Source organism: Chelonia mydas, chromosome 14 (assembly GCF_015237465.2).
Source record: "Chelonia mydas isolate rCheMyd1 chromosome 14, rCheMyd1.pri.v2, whole genome shotgun sequence".
Taxonomy (NCBI): Eukaryota; Metazoa; Chordata; order Testudines; family Cheloniidae; genus Chelonia; species Chelonia mydas.
The window spans coordinates 38,318,564-38,344,514 of NC_051254.2; the positions used below are offsets into that span (position 1 = coordinate 38,318,564).

General features: G+C 47.8%; 4 protein-coding genes across 16 annotated transcripts in view; 2 read left to right on the top strand and 2 right to left on the bottom strand.

The window, feature by feature from the left end:
- Positions 1 to 3,667, top strand: part of LOC102946156 (zinc finger protein 436-like) — a 7,693-nt gene extending 4,026 nt beyond the window's left edge. The window contains exons 2-4 of the mRNA XM_037914828.2: positions 445 to 571; positions 1,163 to 1,276; positions 1,581 to 3,667. Coding sequence (XP_037770756.1) covers positions 445 to 571; positions 1,163 to 1,276; positions 1,581 to 2,983 — 1,644 coding nt within the window. The 3' untranslated portion in view covers positions 2,984 to 3,667. The remainder of the gene's footprint in view (positions 1 to 444; positions 572 to 1,162; positions 1,277 to 1,580) is intronic.
- LOC102938599 (zinc finger protein 34-like) overlaps positions 1 to 20,235 on the bottom strand; it is a 96,044-nt gene extending 75,809 nt beyond the window's left edge. The window contains exon 1 of one of the 2 annotated variants that reach the window (XM_043528225.1): positions 20,214 to 20,235. The gene's annotated coding sequence lies outside the window, so the exon portion shown is untranslated. Of the gene's footprint in view, positions 1 to 16,113; positions 18,519 to 20,213 lie in introns of those variants that run through there. The other variant, XM_027819018.3, reaches the window with a different exon arrangement.
- LOC114022341 (zinc finger protein OZF) overlaps positions 1 to 25,951 on the top strand; it is a 793,526-nt gene that overhangs the window by 95,175 nt on the left and 672,400 nt on the right. The window lies entirely within an intron of this gene.
- LOC114022652 (zinc finger protein 501-like) overlaps positions 8,243 to 25,951 on the bottom strand; it is a 29,423-nt gene continuing 11,714 nt past the window's right edge. For 4 of the 7 annotated variants that reach the window (XM_043528137.1, XM_037914118.2, XM_043528136.1 and 1 more), the window contains 2 exons: positions 10,340 to 10,453; positions 8,243 to 10,010 (listed from right to left, as the gene is read on the bottom strand). In XM_043528137.1, the coding sequence (XP_043384072.1) occupies positions 8,623 to 10,010; positions 10,340 to 10,453 (1,502 nt within the window). In that variant the 3' untranslated portion in view covers positions 8,243 to 8,622. Of the gene's footprint in view, positions 10,011 to 10,339; positions 10,454 to 11,061; positions 11,189 to 11,664; positions 11,751 to 25,951 lie in introns of those variants that run through there. The other 3 variants (XM_043528134.1, XM_043528135.1, XM_043528138.1) reach the window with 3 other exon arrangements.

The following is a 25,951-nucleotide window of genomic DNA, read 5'->3' on the forward strand; positions in this document are numbered from 1 at the left end:
AACACAGGGTGTGAGTTACCTGATGATTTCTGAGTAGGACCCCTGGCAGCAAAGGGGAGAGGGACATTCCCCCATATCGAAACAGGACACAACCCCCCTGCACAGTGCTGGAGCCTGAACCCACTGGCCAGAGGCTGCTGTGAAATACGAAGGGAAGCTGTCGGGATTCCTGTCCCTGTCCCCAGCTCAGAGCTCTGCTTCCCGTCTCAGCCTGTAGCTGGCAGGCGTGTGGAAATGAGAAGACCCTGTCCTGCTCCGTGTGCTGGGGGGACAAGGAGCTCTCACTTTCTTCCCATGCCCTGAAGCTTCCTGACTGCTCTGAACAATAGGGGTCAGATTCTGCTACTCTGGCCTCCAAGAGCTTTGAGTTTTTCCCCCTTTCCTGTGACTAGTGAGATTGTGCTAAGGCAGCAGGTGCTGAGTGGGGGACTCTTGTTGTTTCAGATGCTGGTGACCTTCGAGGAGGTGGCTGTGTATTTCACCCAGGGGCAGGGGGCTCTGCTGGACCCCGCTCAGAGAGCCCTCTACAGGGGCGTCATGCAGGAGAACTACGAGACGGTGACCTCGCTGGGTAAGGGATTCCCGTTCCCTTGGTTATCAGAAGCCGTGGAGTCTGTATAGTATGATTCTGGTCAGGTTCTTCCCTCGTCAGTTAGATCAGAGGGGAATGGTTTTGTTGTAATGCACAGCTGCTGTGTGAGAGAGACTTGCATCTCCTTGCCCTCTCCAGTGAGACATGGTGTCAAAACTTAACGGACAGGTTAGCTCATCCCCATCCCTCCAGCTTTCAAAGGGGCAGAAGTCATCCACTGTCCTTTCTGTATTGATTCCCATTCACATACACAATCCTTATTTACCTCCCTTCTTGGGAATAGCTCCAGCTCTTGAGAAGGCTTAGAAATAGGCAGGGGTTTAACGCCAGAGCTGTGTGCATTAGCAAGGCACCTAGACGGCACAGATCCTGGAAACTCCTAGTGAGGTTGTAAAAATTCCCCTCACCTCTCCAGACGTCTGCTTCTCCCAAGGGGCTCAGCAACCATGTTCCCGTCCTCTTGGGTTCCACGGTCCCCAGCAGAGCACAGGGATATAATGTCCTTTGTGACAGACGTGCTCTCAATCCTCCATGCACTCTGATCTGGTCTGATTTCCACCCCCTGCACAGGATTCCCCTTTCCCAAACCTGAGCTTATCTCCCACCTGGAACGAGGGGAAGAGCCGTGGGTCCCGGATCTCCAGGTCTCCGAGGAAAGAGAGAGCCTGAGACGCACCTGCACAGGTGAGGACTGACACAGAAACCATCTGGGGAATGAAGGAAAAAGTTGAATATACGGTGTGAGTAACGCCCTCAGTGCTTCCTTATCTCACCCAGGGTAGCGCAGTAGTCAGCAGAAATTGCTCACGGCTTTCCATCTGTCCTGTTATCTGCAGGACTTTCCTTCCCATGTCTCCTTCCCTGTGAATGTTTGGGTGGGATGTGGAGGCAGAATCCAATTGCTCAGTCTTTGTTTTGGGTTTTCCCTCGGTGCTATTCCTCTTTCTCCCCAGCACAATGACTCCTCTCTGGATTGTATCTCTCCCAGCAGGTGCTGAGCGAGGGAGTGAGAACAAGGAGGGGAATCATCATGAGGCAGTTCCTGGGGAAGTGGAACCACAGGGGACCTTTGTGGGAAGAGCTGAAGGGAATTTTTCCCAGTGCGGGGAACAAGGAGAAGCCTGGGGAAATTGGCACAGGTCAGAGAACCTTCAGGGTCACCACCCAAGGAAAAAACTGGATGAATCTATTAAATGTGGGGGAGGAGACAAGGATCCCACAACCCAGCAGACAAATCCCAAGGAAGAGACATCCTGTCACTGCCTGCAGTGTGGGAAAGGATTCATTCCGAGATCACAGCTTCTTACACATCAGACAATCCATAATGGAGAGAAACCCCTTCAATGCTTCGACTGTGGGGAAAGCTTCAAGAATCGCTCAGACCTGAATAACCATGGGAGAAGCCACACAGTAGAGAGAGCCTCTCAATGCCTCAAGTGTGGAAAATGTTTCATTTGGAAGTCAGAACTGCTTAGACATCAGTTAAGTCACACAGGAGAGAGACCCTATAAGTGCTTTGACTGTCTGAAAAGTTTCATACAGAGGTCAGACCTCCTTAAACATCAGGCAGTCCACACAGGAGAGAGACCCCATAAGTGCTTCGACTGTGGGAAAAGTTTCATACAGAGGTCAGACCTTTTTAATCATCAGGCAATCCACACAGGAGAGAGACCCCATAAGTGCTTGGACTGTGGGAAAAGTTTCATACGGAGGTCAGACCTTACTCATCATCAGAGAATCCACACAGGAGAGAGACCTCACAAGTGCTTGGACTGTGAGAAAAGTTTTATACGGAGGCCAGACCTTATTCAACATCAGAGAATCCACACAGGAGAGAGACCTCACAAGTGCCTGGACTGTGGGAAAAGTTTCAGACGGAGGTCAGCTCTTTTTAAACATCAGGCATTACACACAGGAGAGGGATCCCATAAGTGTTTAGTCTGTGGAAAAAGTTTTGTATGGAGGTCAGACCTTGTTAAACATCAGGTATTCCACATAGGAGAGAGACACCATAAATGTTTAGACTGTGGAAAAAGATTCATACGGAGGTCAGACCTTGTTAAACATCAGGCCATCCACACAGGAGAGAGACCCCATAAGTGTGTGGACTGTGGAAAAAGTTTCATACAGAGGTCAGACCTTCTTAAACATCAATTAATCCACACAGGAGAGAGACCCCACAAGTGTTTAGTCTGTGGAAAAGGTTTCATATGGAGGTCACGCCTTGTTAAACATCAGAGAATCCACACAGGAGAAAGACCCCACCAGTGCTTGGACTGTGTGGAAATTTCACACAGAGATCACACCTCATTAATCATGAGAGAATCCACACAGGATCTAAAGTTCTCTGAGACAGGGACAGAAAGTGTTAAGGAAATTGCACGTCATTGACCTAGATTCAACCTTTAGAGACATGTTAGAAAAGTCCTCGTTAGATAAACTAGAGCTTCAAAAGGTAAACGTGTATTGTTAAAGACATGGAAGAAGATGGTAACTATAGTAGTCGTTGTTTAGCTATATCTTGTTAGAGGTGAACAATGGTAATAAACGGTTCCTGTCTAGGGCTGTATTCTGTTAATTCAAAGATCAAAAGGGAATATTAACATTTAGATAAAACTTGATTGTAATAATGTCATTGTTTGTCTTCTGAAAGTTTGTGATAAACTGTCTATGAACTGCTTTATGGAGAATTACCTGATGTTAATCTATGTAATTACCAGTGATGATTAGGAAATAGAAGGTTACTTCAAAAGCCTATTGTTTAGCCAAGGACTGTGTGCTGTCAAGATGCTGCAAAAATGATCCTTTCTTCTCTGATCTGCCTAAGCTTTATTCAATGGGGAGTGTGAGTCAGAAGACGGAGATCTCCAGTCCCATCTGGACCCCCCTGACATTGAAATTTGGATATTGGACTAGAACTTGATGAAATGATTCTGAAAAGGACTCTTTGCAATTCTAAAGCATCATCCCTACAGTGAAACTGACCTAAGGACTCTATGCATGGCTGTATGTACAATGATCTTTTCACCAACACTCTCTCTTTTCTTCTTTTAATAAATCTTAGTTGAGTTAATAGGAATTGGCTGTAAGCATGTATTTTGGTGAGATCTGAAGTATTCCTTAACTTGGTGGATAATGTATTGAATCCTTTGGGATTGGTGAAACTTTTTAATATGATGAAGAAGATTTTCAGTAATCCCCATCATGTTGAAGTGAGCTGTCTGGGAGGGAGCCCAAGGCTTTAAGGGAGCTGTGCAGCCAATAAGGTATTGTAGAAGCTGTTTTGTTGCTGACTTGGTGAATCTAAGTATTGGAATATCCACCAGTTTTGAGGATTGTCGGCCCCATTCTTTGCAGTTTGCCCTAATTGAGCAATCTCATTGTGGCCCCCTGGGACCCTGGTCACAACTTCAGAAATGCCTTGCCTGCGGGAAAAGTTTCATTCAACCATCGTGGCTCCTAAGCCCCCGTGGACAGGGGGAATGCACTGTGGCTACCCTCCCCTGTGGGACCCTCAGTTGCCCCAGGCACGGGTGAATAATCCCCAGCTGCCCAGCCTGTGTGGGCGAGGCAGGAATCTGCAGCGGCACCCCAGCCTGGGAAGAGAGTGACTCAGGGCTCCCCAGTCCTCGGGGGTGAGGGGATTCCCCCATCGCTCTGACTCCAGCCACTACTGATGGCGGCGGGGAATGCCCTGCATTTCCCCAGCCTCCATGGGGTCATGCCCCGGCGCTCTCCAGCCCATGGTGTCAGAGGGAAAAATCCCCTGCAGCTCGGCAACCGCTTCAGCTGGTGGGGAAACACCCCCGCAGCTTGCAAGCCACCACCAGTCCTCGTGGGCCAATGGCTTCCCACTCTTCCCAGGCACTGGGGAATGCCCTGCGGTTCCCCACAACCCGTGGGCATTGTGGAATACCCCTCAGTTCCCCAGTCGCCATGTGTGCCTGGGACCTCTGGAGTTCCCAAGGACCCGCGGATGCGGGAGGAATCCTGAGTAGCTCCCCAGGGGTTGGGGGCATTGGGGAATTTCCCCGGGGGCAGGGAGGAAATGGCTCCCCTTCCCCAGGCCCTCTGAATGGGGGTGAATACCTCCTAAGCCTCCCCAGAGGCCGGGGAGTTGGGAATTGCCCTTGGGAATCCGCCCCCAGTGCAAGGTGCAGGGAGGAAATCCTTTGAAGCTCCCTATTCCTCACTTGTCCAGTCTCCATGGCCATTGGGGATCCTCCTGTGGCTCTGCACTCCCCATTCATCTCAAGTTCGGGGGATACCCCACTGCTCTGCAGTCCCCCTGATTCCTGACCCTGGGAGCTCCCTAGCCACTGCAGGCACCTGGGCAACCCCTGCAGCTCCCAGCTTGTGGGGGGGGAATCCCCTCAGCTGCCCAGCTGTCTGTAAGTGTGGGGGACCCCTGGACCTCTGGGCATGGGGGAATGCCCCGTGGCTCCCCAGCTGTCGCAGACGGGCATTCTGCAGCTCCCCCATCTTCATGGGATCTCCCAGAGCTCCCCAGGGCCCATAGATGAGAGGGACCCACGGAGCTCGCTAGCCACCACAGGTGTCAGGGTAATCCCAGCAGCTCCCCAGCCTGGGGGGAATTCCCACAGATCCCCAGCCCCAGCAGATGGGGGATCCCCCACAACTCCCCAGTCGCTGCCAGTTTGGGGGAGCCCCAGAGCTCTCCAGTCCCCCAGGATGTGGGGGACCCTGGTGCTCCCTAGCCCTTGCAGGCAGCAGGGTAACCCCCACAGCTCCCCAGCCTAGGGGAAGAAATCCCCCAGAGCTCCCCAGTCCTCTGGAGGTGGGGGATCTCCTGCAGCTCACCATGTTGTAAACATCTGTTCTCACTTTCATGTGACATTGTAAATAAGAAGCGGGCAGCATTATCTTCCATAAATTTAAACAAACTTGTTTCTCTAAGTGATTGCCTGAACAAGAAGTAAGTGTGAACTTATTGAACAAGATTGCTCAATTAGGGCAAACTCTAAAGAATGGGGCCGACAATCCTCAAAACTGGTGGCTATTCCAATACTTTGATTCCCCAAGCCAGCAACAAAACAGCTTCTACAAAAACCTTACTGGGCTACACAGAGGCCAAAGCACAGGTCCTTTGAAGCAACCCCGCCTTGGGTTCCCTCCCAGACAGCCCAGTGAAATATGATGTGGACTACTGAAAATCTTATTAATAATATTAAAAAGTTCCACCAATCCCAAAGGATCCAATACATTATCCACCAAGTTAAGAAATACTTCAGTTCTTATCCAAATACACGCTTACAGCCAATTCTTATTAACTCAACTAAGATTAAAAGAAGAAAAGAGAGAGCGTGTTGGTTAAAAGATCAACCTGGTCTACGCTATGGGGTTAGGTCAAATTTAGCTGCGTTAGGTTGATTTAAAAATGACTGCATCCACACAGCCAACCCCGTTCCATGGACCTAAAGGGCACTTAAAGTCAATTTATGTACTCTGCCCCGACGAGGGGAGTAGCACTAAAATCGACCTTGCTGGGTCGAATTTGGGGTAGTGTGGACGCAAATCTATGGTATTGGCCTCCGGGAGCTATCCCAGAGTGCTCCATTGTGACTGCTCTGGAGAGCACTTTGCACTCCGATGCACTAGCCAGGTACACAGGAAAAGCCCCGGGGAACTTTGGAATTTCATGTCCTGTTTGGTCAGCGTGGCCAACTCAGCAGCACAGGTGACCATGCAGTCCCCCCAGAATCGTAAAGCGTAGAATGTTTCTCAGCTCCCCCTATCGTCTCCGTCCCTGGGGTTATCGCAGATTAGAAGGCGAAAAAAACGCGCTCGTGATTACATGTTTTCCGAGCTCATGCAGTCCTCCCGCACGGATAGGGCACAGCTTAATGCATGGAGGCATTGAGTGGCAGAGGCCAGGAAAGAATTAAGTGAGCGTGAAGAGCGGAGGCAGGACGCGATGCTGAGGCTAATGGGGGAGCAAACGGAGATGGTGAAGCGTCTGTTGGAGCTGCAGGAAAGTCAACAAGAGCACAGACCCCTGCTACATCCACTGTATAATTGCCTACCGTCCTCCCCATGTTCCATAGCATCCTCACCCAGACGCCCAAGAACGCGGTGGGGGAGGCTCCAGGCACCCAGCCACTCCACTCCAGAGGATGGCCCAAGCAACAGAAGGCTGTCATTCAAACAGTTTGATTTTTAGTGTGGCTGCAGTAAGCACTGTGGCCTTCCCTCCTCCCCAACCCCACCCGGGCTACCTTGTCCGTTATCTCATTTTTTATTAATTAATAAAGAAAGAATGCCTGGTTTCAAAACAATAGTTACTTTATTTCAAAGGGGGGAGGGTGGTTGGCTTACAGTGAATTAAAATCAACAAAGTGGGCGGGTTTGCATCAAGGAGAACCACACACAACTGTCACACCATAGCCTGCCCAGTCATGAAACTGGTTTTCAAAGCCTCTCTGATGCACAGCGCGCCTTGCTGCGCTCTTCTAATCGCCCTGGCGTCTGGCTGCTCAAAATCAGACGCCAGGCAATTTGCCTCAACCTCCCACCCCACCATGAATGTCTCCTCCTTACTCTCACAGATATTATGGAGCACACAGCAAGCAGCAATAACCATGGGACTGTTGGTTGCGCTGAGGTCTGACCTACTCAGCAAAGAGCACCAGCGAGCTTTTAAACGTCCAAAGGCACATTCCACCACTTGCTCAGCCTATAGTTGGCCTGCTCCTTACTACTGTCCAGGCTTCATGAGCCATGGGAGTAAGGGGTAGGTGCGACCGCACAGTGCTGCAGGCTGGGAGAGCAGCCTGAGGCAGAAGCCTCCAGCTCGCATGATATTCCAGGCAGGACTGAATCTCCATGAGACAAAACTTAAAGAAGAGAATGACCTGGAGTCTCTGGCTCCCATTCGGTGCTCTAAGAAGAGAATAACCATGTCTGTCCAGGCGCCCCTGATCTACCACACCGAGGTCTGCCAGGAGCACCTAGGAGACCTACGACAGCTATCAGTCCTACTACACCATCTGCCGCGAAGGCAAGGAGCTGCTGCTGTGTGGCGACATACGGTGAGCTGAGCGGGCTCCATGCTTGCTGTGGTATGGCGTCTGCACGGGTAACCCAGGAAAAAAGGCGCAAAACGATTCTCTGCTGTTGCTTTGAGGGAAGGAGGGGGGCCTGACGACATGTACCCAAAACCCGTGACAATGTTTTTGCCCCATCAGGCACTGGGAGCTTAACCCAGAATTCCAATGGGCAACAGAGACTGCGGGAACTGTGGGATAGCTACCCACAGTGCACCACTCTGTAAGTCGATGCTAGCCACGGTAGTGAGGACACACTCCACCGACTTAATGCGCTTCGTGTGAACATACAAAATCGACTGTATAAAATCGGTTTCTAAAAATCGACTTCTATAAAATCGACCTAATTTCGTAGTGTAGACATACCCACAGACACGCATAGAGTCCTTAGGTCAGTTTCACTGTACAACTGATGCTTTAGAATTGCAAAGAGTCCTTTACAGAATCATTTCATCCAGTCCTAGTCCAATGTCCAAATTTCAATGTCAGGGCAGTCCAGAGGGGACTGGAGATCTCAGTCTTACGACTCATACTCCCCCCCCAAATAAAGTTTAGGCAGATCAGGTAAGAAAGGATCATTTTTGCAGCGTCTCGACAGCACACAGTCCTTGGCTGAACAAGAGGCTTTTGAAGTAACCTTCTATTTCCTAAACATCACTGGTAATTAATTACATGGCTTAACATAAGGTGATGCTCCATAAAGCAGTTCATAGACAAACAATGACAATATTACAACCAACCAACTAAATGTTTATAATTCCTTTTGATCTCTGAATTAACAGAATACAGCCCTAGACAGGAACCGTTTATTTCCATTGTTAACCTCTAACAAGATATAGCTAAACAAAGACTCCTTCAGTTACCATCTTCTTCCATGTCTTTAACAATACACGTTTACCTTTCGAAGCTCTAGTTTATCTAACGAGGACACACTTTTCTAATATGTCTCTAAAGGTTGAATCTAGGTCAATGACGTGCAATTTCCTTAACACTTTCTGTCCCTGTGTCAGAGAACTTTAGATCCTGTGTGGATACTCTCATGTTTAATGAGGTGTGATCTATGTGTGAAATTTCCCCACAGTCCAAGCACTTGTGGGGTCTCTCTCCAGTGTGGATTGCCTGATGTCTAACAAGGTTTGAGCTCTGTATGAAACATTTCCCACAGTCTAAGCACTTGTGAGGTCTCTCTCCTGTGTGGATTCTCTGATGTTTAACAAAGTGTGACCTCCATATGAAACCTTTCCCACAGACAAAACACTTGTGGGGTCTCTCTCCTGTGTGGATTCTCTGATGTTTAAGAAGGTCTGACCTCTGTATGAAACATTTTCCACAGTCCTCGCACTTATGGGGTCTCTCTCCTGTGTGGATTCTCTGATGTTTAACAAGGTCTGACCTCCGTATGAATTTTTTTCCACAGTCTAAACATTTATGGCGTCTCTCTCCTGTGTGGAATGCCTGGTGTTTAACAAGGTCTGACCTCCATATGAAACTTTTTCCACAGTCTAAACACTTATGCGGTCTCTCTCCTGTGTGGAATGCATGATGTTTCAAAAGAGCTGACCTCCGACTGAAACTTTTCCCACAGTCCAAGCACTTGTGAGGTCTCTCTCCTGTGTGGATTCTCTGATGTTGAATAAGGTCTGACCTCTGTATGAAATTTTTCCCACAGTTCACACACTTATGGGGTCTCTCCCCTGTGTGGATTCTCTGATGATTAACAAGGACTGACCTCCGACTGAAACTTTTCCCACAGTCGAAGCACTTATGGGGTCTCTCTCCTGTGTGGATTGCCTGATGATTAAAAAGGTCTGACCTCTGTTTGAAACTTTTCCCACAGTCCAAGCACTTATGGGGTCTCTCTCCTGTGTGGCTTAGCTGATGTCTAATTAGTTCTGACTTCCAAATGAAACATTTCCCGCACTCGAGGCATTGAGAGGGTTTCTCTCTTCTGTGGCTTCTCCCATGGTTATTCAGGGCTGAGCGAGTATTGAAGCTTTCCCCACAGTCCACGCATTGAAGTGGTTTCTCTCCAGTATGGACTGTCTGATGTGATCTCAGAATGAATCCTTCCCCATAACCGAGGCATTCATAGGGTTTGTCTGCCTTGGAATTTGTCTGCTGTGTTGTGGGATTATTGTCTCCTTCCCCACATTTAATAGATTCATCCACTTTCTTCCTTGGGTGGTTTCCCTGAAGCATCTCTGACCTGTGCCAATTTCCCCAGGCTTCTCCCTGTTCCCAGCACTGGGAAAAAATCCCTTCAGCTCTTCGCACAGAGGTCCCCTGTGGTTCCACTTCCCCAGGAACTTCCTCATGATCATTCTCCTCCTTGTTTTCACCCACTCTCTCATCACCTGCCAGGAAAGAGAGACAATTCAGACAGGAGTCATTGTGCTGGGGAGAAAGAAGAATAGCACCGAGGGAAAACGCGACACACTACAGTTGCGAATACTGAGCAATTGGATTTTGCCTCCACATCCCACACAAACACTCACAGGGAAGGAGAGACAGAATGGAAACTCCTGCAGCTAACAGGACAGGTGGAAAGCCGTGAGCAATATCTGCTGACTACAGCGCTGCCCTGGGTGACATGAGGAAGAACTGAGGGTGCTTACTCACACCACATTTTTAGGATTCTCAACTTTTTCTTCGTTCCCCAGATGATTTCAGTGTCAGTCCTCACCTGTGCGGGCTCCTCTCAGGCTCTCTCTTTCCTCGCAGGCCTGGAGATCCGGGACCCACGGCTCTTCCCCTCGTTCCAGGCGGGAGATGAGCTCAGGTTTGGGAAGGGAGAATCCTGTGCAGGAAGGAAGGAAAATCAGACCAGATCAGGGTGCGTGGAGGATTGAGAGCGCGTCTGTCACGAAGGACATTCTGTGAGCGGAACCTGTCCCTATGCTCTGCTGGGGAACATGGAACCCAAGAGGACGGGAACATGGTCGCTGAGCCCCCTTGGGAGAGGCAGATGTCTGGGGAGGTGAGGGGAATTTTTACACTCTCACTAGGTGTTCCCAGGATCTGCGCAGTCTAGGGGTCTTGCTGACACACACACACAGCTCTGGTGTTAAACCCCTGCCTACTTCTAAGCCTTCCCAACAGCTGGAGCTATTCCCAAGAAGGGAGTAAAACAAGGATTGTGTGTGTGAATGGGATCAATACAGAAAGGACAACAAATGATTTCTGCCCCTTTGAAAGCTAGAGGGGTGGGGATGAGCTAGCATGTCCATTCAGTTTTGACACCCTGTCTCACTGGAGAGGGCAAGGAGATGCAAGTCTCTCGCACAGGGCAACTGTTCATTATGCAAAACATTCCCCTCTGATCTAACTGATGAGGGAAGAACCTGACGAGATTCATACACACAAACTCAATGGCTTCTAATAACCAAGGGGATGGGAATCCCTTACCCAGCGAGGTCACCATCTCGTAGTTCTCCTGCATGACATTACTGTAGAGGGCTCTCTGAGCGGGGTCCAGCAGAGCCCCCTGCCCCTGGGTGAAATACACAGCCACCTCCTCGAAGGTCACCAGCATCTGAAACAACAAGAGTCCCGCACTCAGCACCTGCTGCCCCAGCCACAATCCCGCTAGTCATGGGAAACGAAGAAAAAAAAAGTGAAGCTCTGGGAGGGCCAGAGTAGCAGAATCCCACCCCCACCCTGCTCAGAGCAGCCAGGAGGCTTCAGGGGTGGGAGAAGGTGAGAGCTCCCTGTCCCCCCCAGCACATGGAGTAGGGCATCCCTGACAGACACAGTCTGATATGGGAAGCAGAGCTCTGAGCCGGGGACAGGAATCCCAAGCACTTCCCTTCGTATTTCACAGCAGCCTCTGGCTAGCGGGTTCAGGCTCCAGCCCTGTGCAGGGGGGTTGTGTCCCGTTTTTGAAATGGGCGAAGGTCCCTCCCTCCCCACCAACAATGGGCCTACTCAGAAAATCAGCAGGTTTCTCACACCCTGTCTCCTCCCCGCCTCTCCCTTCCCCCGCCCAGCAGCTCCCTGAAAATCCCCTACCTGAGCTGGCTCCATCACAGCCATTTCCCTTCCCTGTCCTCCTGGAAGGACGGGACGATCTGGAGCGAAATGTGGATGTGATTCCTAAGTCCTGTCGGGGGTAAGAGGGGCGATGGGGGAGGTTACAGAAGGGGCTTCAGTCCATGTCACACCCCGATTCCCCCCAGGCTCTTCAGACCCTCCCAGTAACAGCATCTCTAAGCCAAATACTAGAAAAAGAGCAGAATCAAAGGGGCCATTTTGAGGGATTGGCCCTCATTGCAGTGTAAACCCCTCTCCCTTAGCAATAGCCAGAGCCCTCTGGTGGCATCACCTGAAGAATGAGCTGCCCTGGACTCCCCCGGCAGCCCCTGGGGACAACCAGGCAGAGGCTGATCCCATTGGCCCATCCGCACTCACCCCCTGCCAGAGCCAGCAGTGACTCTGGTCTGATTCCAGTGTGGCTGAGGTCTAAAACCTGCCTGGAAATCAGGCCAAGACCTAGGGCAGCCCTGAACACTCAAGAATCAGAGCCCCAAAGATCATGAGTTTGTCCCTTTTTAAAAAAAATCCAACAGAAGCTGGGAGCAGTGCGGGAAGGGAGGGGGTTGCCTGTGGATATTTCCCTTGTAACTAGGCTCTGCCAGGGAAATGTAACTTAGACAGGCAGCATTGTCTGTTACCCCTGTCATACATGAGGATGTAGGGGCGGCCCTAGACTAGCTGCCAGCAACTGGTGCCCTGGGCGAACCATGCAATCAGCGCCCCCACCCCCAAACGTCCACGGCAGATCTAGGCTGAGGTTTTTGGTAAACTGGGAAACATTTTGCCCCTTTTTTCCTTTTAACGTTTTTTAAGCGTTTTCTTTTAAACAGAGGCTTAATTATTCGGTTTGTCCGTCTGTCCTTCTATCCAACCAATGTTTCTGAGATCAGATAAAAATAGAGACTCAACATTTTCAGAATAGATTTGTACATGACAGCTAGATGATATTTCAGTCTGATTTCAAATAAAAATGTATTAAAAATGTTAATTATAATTATTTATTATTAGAAATCCAAAATCATCCATTACACTATCCTGCTTTAACTGCCATTACCACCACATCCAATATAGAAAGAAGTAAGAAAACTCTTCAATGAACTTTAACCTGTAGTTACAAAACACTCTGAATAAGAAACACTCTGTGCTCTTAAAACATGACTTTTCTTGCTTTTAAGTTTTGAAAATTCAGACACTAGTTCTTTTAGCCTTGGTCTAAACTGGGGGGGTGGGACGATGTAAGGTACGCAACTTCAGCTACGTGAATACCTCGATCGACTTACCACGGCATCTTCATGGCGTTGGGTCGACGGCCACTGCTCCCCCGTCGACTCCACTTCCAAGAGCGATCAGGGATCAATTTATCGCATCAAGACTAGACGTGATAAATCGACCCCTGATCGATAGATCACTACCCGCCGATCTGGCGGGTAGTGTAGACATACCCTTAGATCCAGTTTTCTAGCTATTTCACGCTCTGTAGACATTGTTGAAAGTCCAACAAGTCTCTCTTGCATTGTTGAAAGCAGATATGTTTTGATCAATTTTAACTTTGAGAAGCTAGGTTCCCCACTAGCTATGGAAACTGGCAAACTTAAAATAATGCATAGAGCTATTAAAATGTTTGGAAAACTGCCTGAGAGTTTATTTTCACAAACAAAGTTCAGTACTTCTAAAGGAGTGTAATGTTTCTTAAGTTGTCTTGAAAAGCCTGAAGCTGACTACACAATCTGTAGCATCAATGTCTTTTGAATTTTCATGAGTCAATGCCAACTCCAGTTTTATGGAAAATTCTCTTATCTGTTTTTCTGTTTTCTTTTGCAAGCTGTGGATATCATACAGAAAGCCAAATCCTGACTCTAGCTGCTGCGTCTGTTGAAATCTTTCGTCAACCAAGTGAATAGCAGTATCAAGGACTGCAAAGTACAAATTCACTTTGAACCTTTGCTTTGGGTTCTGAATGGGTGTGTCTCGTCCTTCATACGAAAACTGCTGTTTCTTTTGCCGAATGCGAACGGGCTCTGCCTCAAATTCTGTCGGAAAGTCTATTTCTTCAGCAAGCTCGAGAGAATCTACCAGTGTTCTTTCGAACCCTTCATCACTTCTGAATTCCTCCAGAATATTTTTAGTTTTCTGCAGTTTTTGATAGCAGAATGTATGTTCAGGTTCTTTTCCTGAAGCTGCTTACTACTGAGGTTAATCTCAAAAAGGATATTAGACAACAAAATAAGTGAAGTCACAAATTTGAACTTGGAAAGGCCATTTGCAAGAGCTTCTGCATCTGAACGTTTGACAGATGATCCAGTAAAGGTAGATATCATCAGAAATTTCAATTAGGGCATTGTAAATGTTTCCAAGTTCATAGCGAAGAGTCTTCAAAGCATCAATGCAACTCTCCCATCTGATCTGACTAAGTGGTTTCACAGTTAGAGAATTCACATGGCAAATCAGAATCTCCCAACGGCATGTTGAGCCTGAGAAAAAACACATAAACACGTTGCACCAGGTCCAAGAAACTCCTTGCCTCCAAATAGCATCTAGCAGCATCATTGACAACCAAATTCAGAGAATGCGCATTGCAAGGAATGAAAAAGGCCCTAGGACTGATTTCCATCATTCTCCTTTGCACACCATTGTCTTTACCCTTCACATTACTCCCATTACCATAGCCTTGGCCACGTAAGTTTTCAACAGATAATGACATTGTTTCAAGAATCGTTTCAGTCATAAATGCTCCAGTCGTCTCCTTCAGTGGTACGAAACCGCAAAAATGTTCCTTTATGAGCACTTCAACATTATCTTCATCTGCAGACTTTTCCGTATCCACAAAACAAATGATTATCGTCATTTGTTCAATATGACTCACATCGGGTGTACAGTCCAGTATTATTGCAAAGTATTTTGCAGAATGGGCAGCTTCTATAATTTTCTTTTTAATGGCATTTGCTAGGATTTGAATCAGTTCATTCTGCATATTTTTTCCTAAGTAATGAACCTGTGTTTCATGATCAGTTATTTTACGTAGATGCTCCTTCATGACTGGATCAAACAAAGCTAGGTATTCAACACATTTTTAAAAGTTTCCATTATCTGGAGTTATAATTTTTCATTTCTACCGTGGCCGCAGAATGCTAAATTTTGCCCACTGAGAAATCTCACTAAAGCAATGAGACGCTCTAATATTTGTTGCCAATATTCTTCTTTTTCCTTGATCACACATAAATTTTCTTCATCGATAGTTTTTCCTTTTTTCAATCGTAATTCAAGTTCTTTCCAATTTTGAAAACATTCCAAATGTTCTGTACTTCTTTCATGTGAAGAGAGAATTGAAGATATGTTTTCCCAGTCCTTCGAACCATTTTCAGTAAGTGGTGTACCAATTGCTTGATTTCTAAACAACTTGCAGCAAAACACAGAGTCCTTCGACACTAAATATTGTAACCAGTTTCGATGAATTTCTTCCCCGTGAATGAGTTTCCTCTTGTAATGCTGAGCAGAGAATTTTTTTTTATTTCCATCCTTAGGGAAGGGAAATTCATGAACTTGTTCGGGTCCATGTTCCACGAGAATTTGCCGCACCCTGTCATCACATGTGGGCAATGAAACTGGCTCCCCAAATTGTAACTTGTTTGTAACTTCTTCATCCTTTCTTTCTTCTACTTCATTTACTTCAATTTCTACATGTCTCTCTGAAGGTGAATAAATTTTCTCCACTTCTGTATCAGTCTGATGCTGTGAGCTACCCTCATCTCGAAGTAATATACCTTCATCTTGATGTTCCAAACTGCTTTCATGCGGATGTGAACTAACCTCCTCTCCAAGTAAAAGACCTTCAGCTGAATGCTGTAAACTGCTTCCATCTTTATTTGGATTAAAGAGAAGATATTTCTGGAAGGATCCCTGCTATTTCGCTTGGTCCTTTTCCTTCTCAGCCTTTCGTTTCCAATACTCAACTCCTGAGGGTTTTCTTTTTCCTCTTTCTGCCATGGGGCATTTGAATATTGTTATGTACTGTGCTCCCCACTGCAAGCATGATAGCGTTAAGGATGGCTGACACATCCACCACATGGTTGGCGATTTAAACCACATTGCAGCCATCCCAACGCGTCTTTTCACTGCTTAAAGGTTCAATGATTAGTAACATACACTCACTCACCTATTAAAACAGCTAGTTACAGCGTTTACATGGAAACAAAATGACCTTTTTCGACGTTATAACCCGACACTGATTGTTTGGAAAGTAATCCCCTTCCTCACGGTTACCCGCCTGGAGGGTGATGTCATCACTTTCGTAGTCTATTAAGCATTACCGCTGTTACTTTTCTTTTGTAGACCTTATTACATGTGAACCAGTTATAACAAAGAAAAGTTCATAATTATATAGCCCAAGAATAACGCTAACGTTTAACAACGCTTAAAGATACTCACATTTTGGATTTATAATGCTGAAAGACGTTATTCTTTATTCTTTGGCACCAAGAAACACAAATTTCCACAGTATTTGCTCAATTCTTAGCCATCTACCTGCAACGTGTTAAAATGACCGTTTGACATGTAGCAACTCGCGATAACTCCGCTCTACATGAATTTCCGGCTATGCGACCTTCATGTATATTCCAGTTAGGTGTCACTAGCATTGCAGCTCTTGCGGCTGGCGGAAGGGTTTCATTGTGGCTGAGTTATTGCTTATCAAAATTGCGGAGTGGGTCATCCTGACCCTATATCGCAAACTGGAAAAAAAATTGACTAAAATATTCTTTATTTTTGCAGTAAATAAAATATTTGACATATTAATAAATTCTCAAAAATTTAGAGAAATGAATTATAATTCATATTCCCTCCGTACACGAACGGGAATTGAACTAATGACATCTTCATTATTTTATTTGTATTTTTTTCCATCTTTTTGGGGGGGGTTTCATATGTTTTTTTAATTTTATTTTTTTCCTCGAATTTGGTGCCCCATTTAACTTGGCACCCTAGGCGACCACCTATTTCGCCTATATGGATGGGCCGTCCCTGTGAGGATGGTCATATCTGTGTCTGTGAGTGTGATGCTCACAAAGGTGTGAGGCACAGTCTGGCAGGTGTCACAAAAATATATTAAGCTCACTTTACAAATTGTCATGTCTTGTCTCACCACAGGTGCAGAGCGTAAGGCTGATCTTGCTCCAAATCATCCAGAAGTAGGGAGGGGCAGTTACCAGACATGCTCTGTATTTGTTTCCAAAGCTGCATCGGATGTTTTCATTGGGGACATGGCACCTGGCACGGCCGCTCCCTCTTTACTCACCTGAGAGCTGAGGCAATCAGAGCTTGGAGGGGAGATAGGTATTTAGGACAGTCACAGTCTCCATGCTCTATAACGGCTCTGAATGAAGCCAGGCAGGACTCTGGTGCAGTGTGTCTCCCTCAGGGCACACTCTCACCAGGGCAAGAGACCAAAGGAGTCTTTATAGTTCACTCCCATGGGACAAGAGTGCCGCCATTTGGTCTGTGTTCCTTACAAAGGGGATCACCGAGCAGCCAGGCCAACACCCTCTGTGCGCACAGCAGGACCTACCGTGACACTATCCGGCCTTCGCCCTCCTGCTCATGAAGGGTGTCCTGTCCTTTGCAGGAGAGAGAAGAGGAGCGAGATCACCTTACATTTCCACCTCAACCCATGTACTGAAATTCTGTCAGACCAAAGCTGATACTTGGGAAATATCCTAATGGCGTTTCTACACAAGGGAACATTCAGGGAAGATGAGATGAGCGCCCCACTGCGTCTCTTTGGACTTGCAAAATTGCATGTGGGTTACACCTGGACTATAGAGTACTTAAAAATATTCAAGAAGTGATCAAAGACCTCATCATTTATAGTGTTGGGAGGGAAGGTCTCCTGCACTGGTCTGTGGCTGTCCTGACTGCCAAAGTCAAAATTAAGGCCACCTGACTTCTGAATGAGAGCGTCCACATAGGGGTTTAAAGTCCTGGGATTCACATGCATTAACTTCACACCTTTAATATCAGACCATGCAGACAAGCCCTGAAGAAGTAAAGGGAAGGAAATAAGAGAAATTGGTGAAAGGGGCTGGGGGAGACTCTGCTAATTCTTTTAGTTTTAAAAGATTTAATTTGTTTTCCATGACACCCCCACAAATGGACGCAGACATTCAGATGCAGCACCTGGCACAGGAGCAGGAGACACACAATCAGCATCAGAGTTTTCAGCCCATGAACAATAACGGGTCATTTAACATCAGAGTCAGCTGCATAGTCTGTGTCTAGAAGAAAATGGGTGTTATTCACATGGGGTACCTACCCTGCATTAGCTAGCCCTCTGCGAAAACATAAAGGAAAGGGTCAGGTCAGCACACTGTGTCCCCCGGCCTGACCAATGCAAAGGACACATAGAATAATTCATTTTAAAAATTCTTCAACTTTGGCCGTACAAATCAGTACATGTGTCAAAACGAAGAACATCCCTGAAATGGATCATAACAAAAATGGTAAAACGTAGGCCATTAGAAGTATAAACAATGTGGTTGAAAAATCCACATCAATGCACGCAATAAATGAACTCAGGAAAGTAAAGTGGGCACTTCAGAGTGTGCAGGATGGAGGGTTACTTACAGAAATAAGGTTTTAAAATCAATTTTCAATTGCAAGTGGGGGAGGGGAATCACATGTTCCCAGAAGTGTAAAATGGCACTGAATGTTACAGGGTTGGACAACCATTCTAGATGTATGGACCCTTTGGAAGCAGTAAACCTATGTAGCTAGTACACCCCAAAGGCTCAAACACAGAAAGGTAATAAAAGAAAAGCCTCTTTCTTTCTTTCTTTCTTTCTTTCTTTCTTTCTTTCTTTCTTTCTTTCTTTCTTTCTTTCAGTTCTAGACTGTTGGGTTCATAACTCACAGGGTTTGAATTCTTGGGGTTGTCAATCTATCTTGGGGTTGCATATCTATGCTTAGTAAAAAAAAAAAAAAAACACAGAAAGTTCCTTTTGAGAAGCCCTGTACACGAGACACTCTAAGGCCCTTAGGGACAGATTTTTGAAAGGATTTCGGCCACTAGTGGAATATTACAAAGTATCTAGGAGCCTTGAACCTTGAAACTTCTGGCCGTTAGTGAATATTTGGGAACTAGGGTGCTGGATAGAGAGAAAAAGTAACAATTGGCTAAAGCAAAGGAAAGTGAAAGAGTTTTCAGACCAGCCCATGAAATTAGTCAGCGAAAGCTTATGCTCAAATAAATTTGTTAGTCTCTAAGGTGCCACAAGTCCTCCTTTTCTTTTTGCGAACATTGCAATAGAAACAGGAACTGTTACAGTATCACGGTGAGATGTGAGAACAACTATTAATATTTCCCATGATTATATGCCATTAAAATAGGAATACCATGGCAGAATGATGTCCCTCCGCACAATGCTAATGAAGTTTAGGATGAAGCGCTCAGAGTAATAAAAAGAATATTTTCAGAAGGAACTAATGTGAAGGAGTGAAACTGCCCAGACTGGATTCCAAGGGGAGTCCAACTCAGGGGAACAGGGACAGGGGCTAGGACACACGGATGAAGCGCTGGGCAGCTTTACGCAGACACAGGAACTGAGACTGGGATTCTTTTAAACACTCAAAGCAGGTGTGACAGTGAGATCTGTGTGGGGGTGTCTGTAAATATTTCACTGGATCAAGTCCCCTCTAGCACCTCAGTAACATCTTATGCAGGGGGAGAGCGGCCCTGTCCAGGCACCACGATGTACAAGGCCTTTAAGGACACGGCCCTGGGAAATGGGTGCTAAAATCCTAGGAAAGGGTGGAGGAAAAGCCCCAGTGGCCCCCCCGCCCCCCCCCCCCATTTTTGCAACCACTGCAGCTGGCTCAGCCCATCTGGGGGAACTTTTATCCCCTCTGCCCCTCATTATTCCTGGGTTTCCCCCTCCAGCCTGCCTGGCGGGGCCTGTGCCCCGGTTCTTCCCCCTCAACCCCCCTAGATGTCGCTGTCCCAACCCCCAACGTGAGCCGGGCTGGCTCCCCCCGCCCCGCACACACCGGGGGCTGGCGGCAGCTTTCCCGGGCCCGGGGCAGGGAATCGCAGCCAGCTCCGCGGGGAGCAGCCCGGGGCCAAACCCGCCCCCTGCAGCCCGGGGGTGACGGGGGGGGGGCGGGTCTCTCTTACCTTCCCTCCGAGCGGGGCCCCCCGGGGCAGGGGCAGGGGCCGGGCCGGGAAGGGGCCCTGGCCGGGCTGGGGGCTCTGCCCTGGGAGAGGCTCCCGGGGAGCAGCGGGCAGGGCCCGGCTGGAGGTTCCCCTCTCCCGGCTGCAGCCCGGGCTCCGGGCTCCCAGCACCAGCCGCCGGGGCTCGGGGATCTCGCCGGGAGCCTGGGAGCCGGAGTCCCCGCAGCGGCTGCGAGTCACTTCCTGGGCCGGGCCTGAGCCCCGCGATCGCTCCCGCCGAGCCGCCCCCCAGCCGCTCCTGGGTCCTAGCGATCAACCCACAGGCGCTCCAGCCCCCTGCCCCAGACCCTGCCCCCTGGGGACCCACCTCCCCGGGCTCCTGCAGCTTCCAGGAAGTTTTTGGAAAGCGTAGGGGACAATTTCCTGGTGCAAGTGCTAGGGGAGCCAACTAGGGGGGGCGCTTTTCTTGACCTGCTGCTCACAAACCAGGTAGAATTAGTGGGGGAAGCAAAAGTGGATGGGAATCTGGGAGGCAGTGACCATGAGTTGGTTGAGTTCAGGATCCTGACGCAGGGAAGGAAGGTAAGCAGCAGGATACGGACCCTGGACTTCAGGAAAGCAGACTTCGACTCCCTCAGGGAACAGATGGCCAGGATCCCCTGGGGGACTAACATGAAGGGGAAAGGAGTCCAGGAGAGCTGGCTGTATTTCAAGGAATCCCTGTTGAGGTTACAGGGACAAACCATCCCGATGAGTCGAAAGAATAGTAAATATGGCAGGCGACCAGCTTGGCTTAATGGTGAAATCCTAGCGGATCTTAAACATAAAAAAGAAGCTTACAAGAAGTGGAAGGTTGGACGTATGACCAGGGAAGAGTATAAAAATGTTACTCGGGCATGTAGGAAAGATATCAGGAGGGCCAAATCGCACCTGGAGCTGCAGCTAGCAAGAGATGTCAAGAGTAACAAGAAGGGTTTCTTCAGGTATGTTGGCAACAAGAAGAAAGCCAAGGAAAGTGTGGGCCCCTTACTGAATGAGGGAGGCAACCTAGTGACAGAGGATGTGGAAAAAGCTAATGTACTCAATGCTTTTTTTGCCTCTGTTTTCACTAACAAGGTCAGCTCCCAGACTGCTGCGCTGGGCATCACAAAATGGGGAAGAGATGGCCAGCCCTCTGTAGAGATAGAGGTGGTTAGGGACTATTTAGAAAAGCTGGACGTGCACAAGTCCATGGGGCCGGACGAATTGCATCCGAGAGTGCTGAAGGAATTGGCGGCTGTGATTGCAGAGCCCTTGGCCATTATCTTTGAAAACTCGTGGCGAACGGGGGAAGTCCCGGATGACTGGAAAAAGGCTAATGTAGTGCCAATCTTTAAAAAAGGGAAGAAGGAGGATCCTGGGAACTACAGGCCAGTCAGCCTCACCTCAGTCCCTGGAAAAATCATGGAGCAGGTCCTCAAAGAATCAATCCTGAAGCACTTAGAGGAGAGGAAAGTGATCAGGAACAGTCAGCATGGATTCACCAAGGGAAGGTCATGCCTGACTAATCTAATCGCCTTTTATGATGAGATTACTGGTTCTGTGGATGAAGGGAAAGCAGTGGATGTATTGTTTCTTGACTTTAGCAAAGCTTTTGACACGGTCTCCCACAGCATTCTTGTCAGCAAGTTAAGGAAGTATGGGCTGGATGAATGCACTATAAGGTGGGTAGAAAGCTGGCTAGATTGTCGGGCTCAACGGGTAGTGATCAATGGCTCCATGTCTAGTTGGCAGCCGGTGTCAAGTGGAGTGCCCCAGGGGTCGGTCCTGGGGCCGGTTTTGTTCAATATCTTCATAAATGATCTGGAGGATGGTGTGGATTGCACTCTGAGCAAATTTGCGGATGATACTAAACTGGGAGGAGTGGTAGATACGCTGGAGGGGAGGGATAGGATACAGAAGGACCTAGACAAATTGGAGGATTGGGCCAAAAGAAATCTGATGAGGTTCAATAAGGATAAGTGCAGGGTCCTGCACTTAGGACGGAAGAACCCAATGCACCGCTACAGACTAGGGACCGAATGGCTAGGCAGCAGTTCTGCGGAAAAGGACCTAGGGGTGACAGTGGACGAGAAGCTGGATATGAGTCAACAGTGTAGCCTTGTTGCCAAGAAGGCCAATGGCATTTTGGGATGTATAACTAGGGGCATAGCGAGCAGATCGAGGGACGTGATCGTTCCCCTCTATTCGACACTGGTGAGGCCTCATCTGGAGTACTGTGTCCAGTTTTGGGCCCCACACTACAAGAAGGATGTGGATAAATTGGAAAGAGTCCAGCGAAGGGCAACAAAAATGATTAGGGGTCTAGAGCACATGACTTATGAGGAGAGGCTGAGGGAGCTGGGATTGTTTAGTCTGCAGAAGAGAAGAATGAGGGGGGATTTGATAGCTGCTTTCAACTACCTGAAAGGGGGTTCCAAAGAGGATGGCTCTAGACTGTTCTCAATGGTAGCAGATGACAGAACGAGGAGTAATGGTCTCAAGTTGCAATGGGGGAGGTTTAGATTGGATATTAGGAAAAACTTTTTCACTAAGAGGGTGGTGAAACACTGGAATGCGTTACCTAGGGAGGTGGTAGAATCTCCTTCCTTACAGGTTTTTAAGGTCAGGCTTGACAAAGCCCTGGCTGGGATGATTTAACTGGGACTTGGTCCTGCTTTGAGCAGGGGGTTGGACTAGATGACCTTCTGGGGTCCCTTCCAACCCTGATATTCTATGATTCTATGATTCTCCCAGTCCTCTGTAGAAACTTCTCCTGTCAGCGTTCAGCCTTGCTTGCAGCCTCCCTGTAGGCTAAAACCTGATCAGCCCGTCTGTGGCAAACTTCCCTCTGCACTGGGCTGGCTAAGGCCTTGCTCTAACCTGCCCCTCTGGTCACAGGCTACTGGCACTGGTGAAAAACATCTGGTTGTCTGAGCTGACTGGGCCAGATTTGTAGGGGAGAGAGAGAGAAGGCAAAAGGAGAGAGAGCAGAAGTTGGGGATGGCATAATAGTTTAGCCCACTGGCAGAGGTGAAAATAAGCCGGGCTGGTCTGACATACTGGCAAGAGCTGGTACACCGCCAACCACACCGGCACGGGGCAGCTTCCCTGGGCCAGCGGTTTAAAGGGCTTGAGGCTCCTGGCAGTGGCTGGAGCTCTGGGCCCTTTAAATCACTGCCCGAAATCCAGGGCTCTGGCAGTGGGGCTCGGGCATTGATTTAAAGGGTCAGGGGCTCTGGCCACCGCTACTGCAGCGGAGCCCTGGGCCCTTTACATCGATGCCGGAGCCCCAGGGCTCCAGGCCACTGCTGCAGCTACTGCTCCTGCCATGATTTAAAGAGCCTGGGGCTCCCAGTCCCTGCTACCGCAGCAGCCGGAGTCCTGGGCCCTTTAAATCTCAATTTAAAGGGCCCAGGGATTTAAAGACTCCGCCAATTCCGGTTGAGGCCCCGCTCCCTGCTCAGGGCTCTGGCATACCCCTAAATCCTTTAAGTTACTTTCACCCCTGACCATTGGGAAGGAAACAGACGCACGTGGGGAAGGCTGGCAGCAGAACCTCATGTTTCACATGCCTGGGGAAGTTCAGGATTTAGCCAAAATCAAAGTCGGTGGAGTTGAGGATGTCGGCTGGCTCCCCTTCTCTGGTTTGCCCTGCTTAGCTTGTCTTTCAAGATCAGGGTGATGAAAGCTCAATGGTGCCATGCTGGGTCCCAGAAGTCAGGGGGTGTGAGGTATACCCCAGGGTACAATCTGGATTGTTGAACTGCTTAATTCTCCATCCCAGGGCATCTTTCATACTGCTTCCCAGGGTGAATAAAAATCAATTATTTAAAAAAATATATATCAGTTTTTTTAATTTAAATTGGATTTTTTTGATAAAATGCTTTTTGAGGAAAACACTTATCTAAAGATAGTTTTAATTAAGATATCTTTGAGCTATAATGTATCTCATCAGGGAATAGGGATTATAAATTCTAATTCTATAGTATGAGACAATATATTCATGTAATGTTTAAGAAAAGTTTTGTACATGAGTTCCAATAGTTGATGGATTAGGGACCCAATTTTATGGGGTTCCACAGGCTTCTGTATAGATTATTTAGGCTAATCTATCCATCTACCCAGTGCTTAGTCTCGAAGATCCCGTCAGAGATGCTTAGTTTTCCAGTTTTCAGACTGTGGCTTTGTGTTTCCAGAGGTAACATGCTTGTTAACAGCAAAAATGTTTTAAAATAAATTAATATAGAGAGGTGAGAAATAACAGACCTCACCTCTATTGTCCCTCTGCAAATTTGTGTACACAGAGTCAATCCCTTACCTCTCTCCAAAAGTGCAAAGTTTCAGAAAGTTGAATGAATAGAAGACTGTTGGAGGCGGAATAGATCTGGACAAGGAGAAGATGTCTGGAGATAAATGTGAGATGTGATGGACATATGCTTTTCTGTTAAAATATTATATCTTTGCTGTTAAAGAAAAAAATCCAGAATACTTAACGTTGTTTTTTTATTTATTTAAATAAAACAATTTAAATGTCTGTCTGGTGATGTTCTCCTCCTAATACAGCATGACACGAATGAAATAACCAAACAATGATATAACCAAATGAAAATAAATGAAATGAAATAACCAAACATTCATTGTCTGATGTAACTGTAAAACTCATCTGAAAAGTTTTCAAAATAAATCACTGTTTAAAAATGTATCGTGTGTACCTTCTAAAAATGAAACCTACATTTATCTCTGAGTTGTGAAGAATATGTATTAAGGTTATTACAACCAACAAGAATGCACTTTTATGTAGAACACCCTAATGAAATCAAATCCACCCTGCTGCTTCCCTGCGTGAACAACAAACCCCTCTGCGCTCTGCTCACACACACCCACTAGCATCCAAACTCACTCCTGGCTGCACTGTACTGAGTGTGACTAGCCAGACACTCATGAAGTTACTAAATGACTCAGCAACATCAGCCACTTTTCTACTCCCAGCCTTGCACCCCGGGAATCTGCATCTTGGACTGCTCAGTCTGTTCACTTTGCTGGACAAACTCAATAATTAGTGGATCATCCCCCCCACAAAGGGGTCGGATTAGGCCACAGTCTTGTTCTCTCAACTCAAATCCCCCAAACACTTCAATGAAAACACACAGGTCCAGACAAAACACTAACCACAGCCAATGGGAGCTTCGGGGGAGGTAACTGGACCCCTGTGCTCTCCCTCCCCCATGTCCCGGCAACTTCCTGGAGCGGTGCGGGGGCAGGGCAGATAGGCGGGGGGGGGGGGGGCCACGGGGAGCTGGCGGGCCATAGAAAATAACTCCGCGTGTTTGAGACCCCTGACTTATGGGGTCTTTCTCCTCTGTGGCTTAACTGATGTCTAATTAGTTGTGACTTGCAAATGAAACATTTCCCGCATTTGAGGCATTGAGAGGGTTTCTCTCCATAGTGGTTTCTCCCATGGTTATTAAGATCTGAGAGCTTATTGAAGCTTTTGCCATGGTCCAAGCATTGAAGAGGTGTCTCTCCAGTATGGATTGTCCGATGTGTCACAAGCTGTGATCTCACAATGAATCCTTTCCCACACTGCAGACAGTGCCAGGGTATCTCTTCCTTGGGATTTGTCTGCTGCGCTCTGGGATCTTTGGCTCCTCCCCCACCATTAGTAGATTCATCCACTTTGTTCCTGGGGTGGTTTCCCAGAAGCCTCTCTGACCTGTGCCAATTTCCCCAGGCTTCTCCCTGCCCCCAGGAATGGGAAAAATTCCCTTCAGCTCCTCCCAAAAAGGTCCTCTGTGGTTGCACTTCTCCAGGAACTTCCTGATGATGATTCCCATCCTTGTTCTCACTTCCCCACTCAGCACCTGCTGGGAGAGACACAATTCAGACAGGAGTCATTGTGCTGGGGAGAAACAGGAATAGCACCGAGGGAAAACCTAACACAAAGACTGAGCAATTGGATTCTGCTTCCACATCCCACCCTAACACTGACAAGGAAGGAAAGCTGGGAAGCAAACTCCTGCAGCTAAGAGGCTGGGTGGAATGCCGTGAGCGATAACTGCTGACTACAGCCCTGTCCAGGCTGAG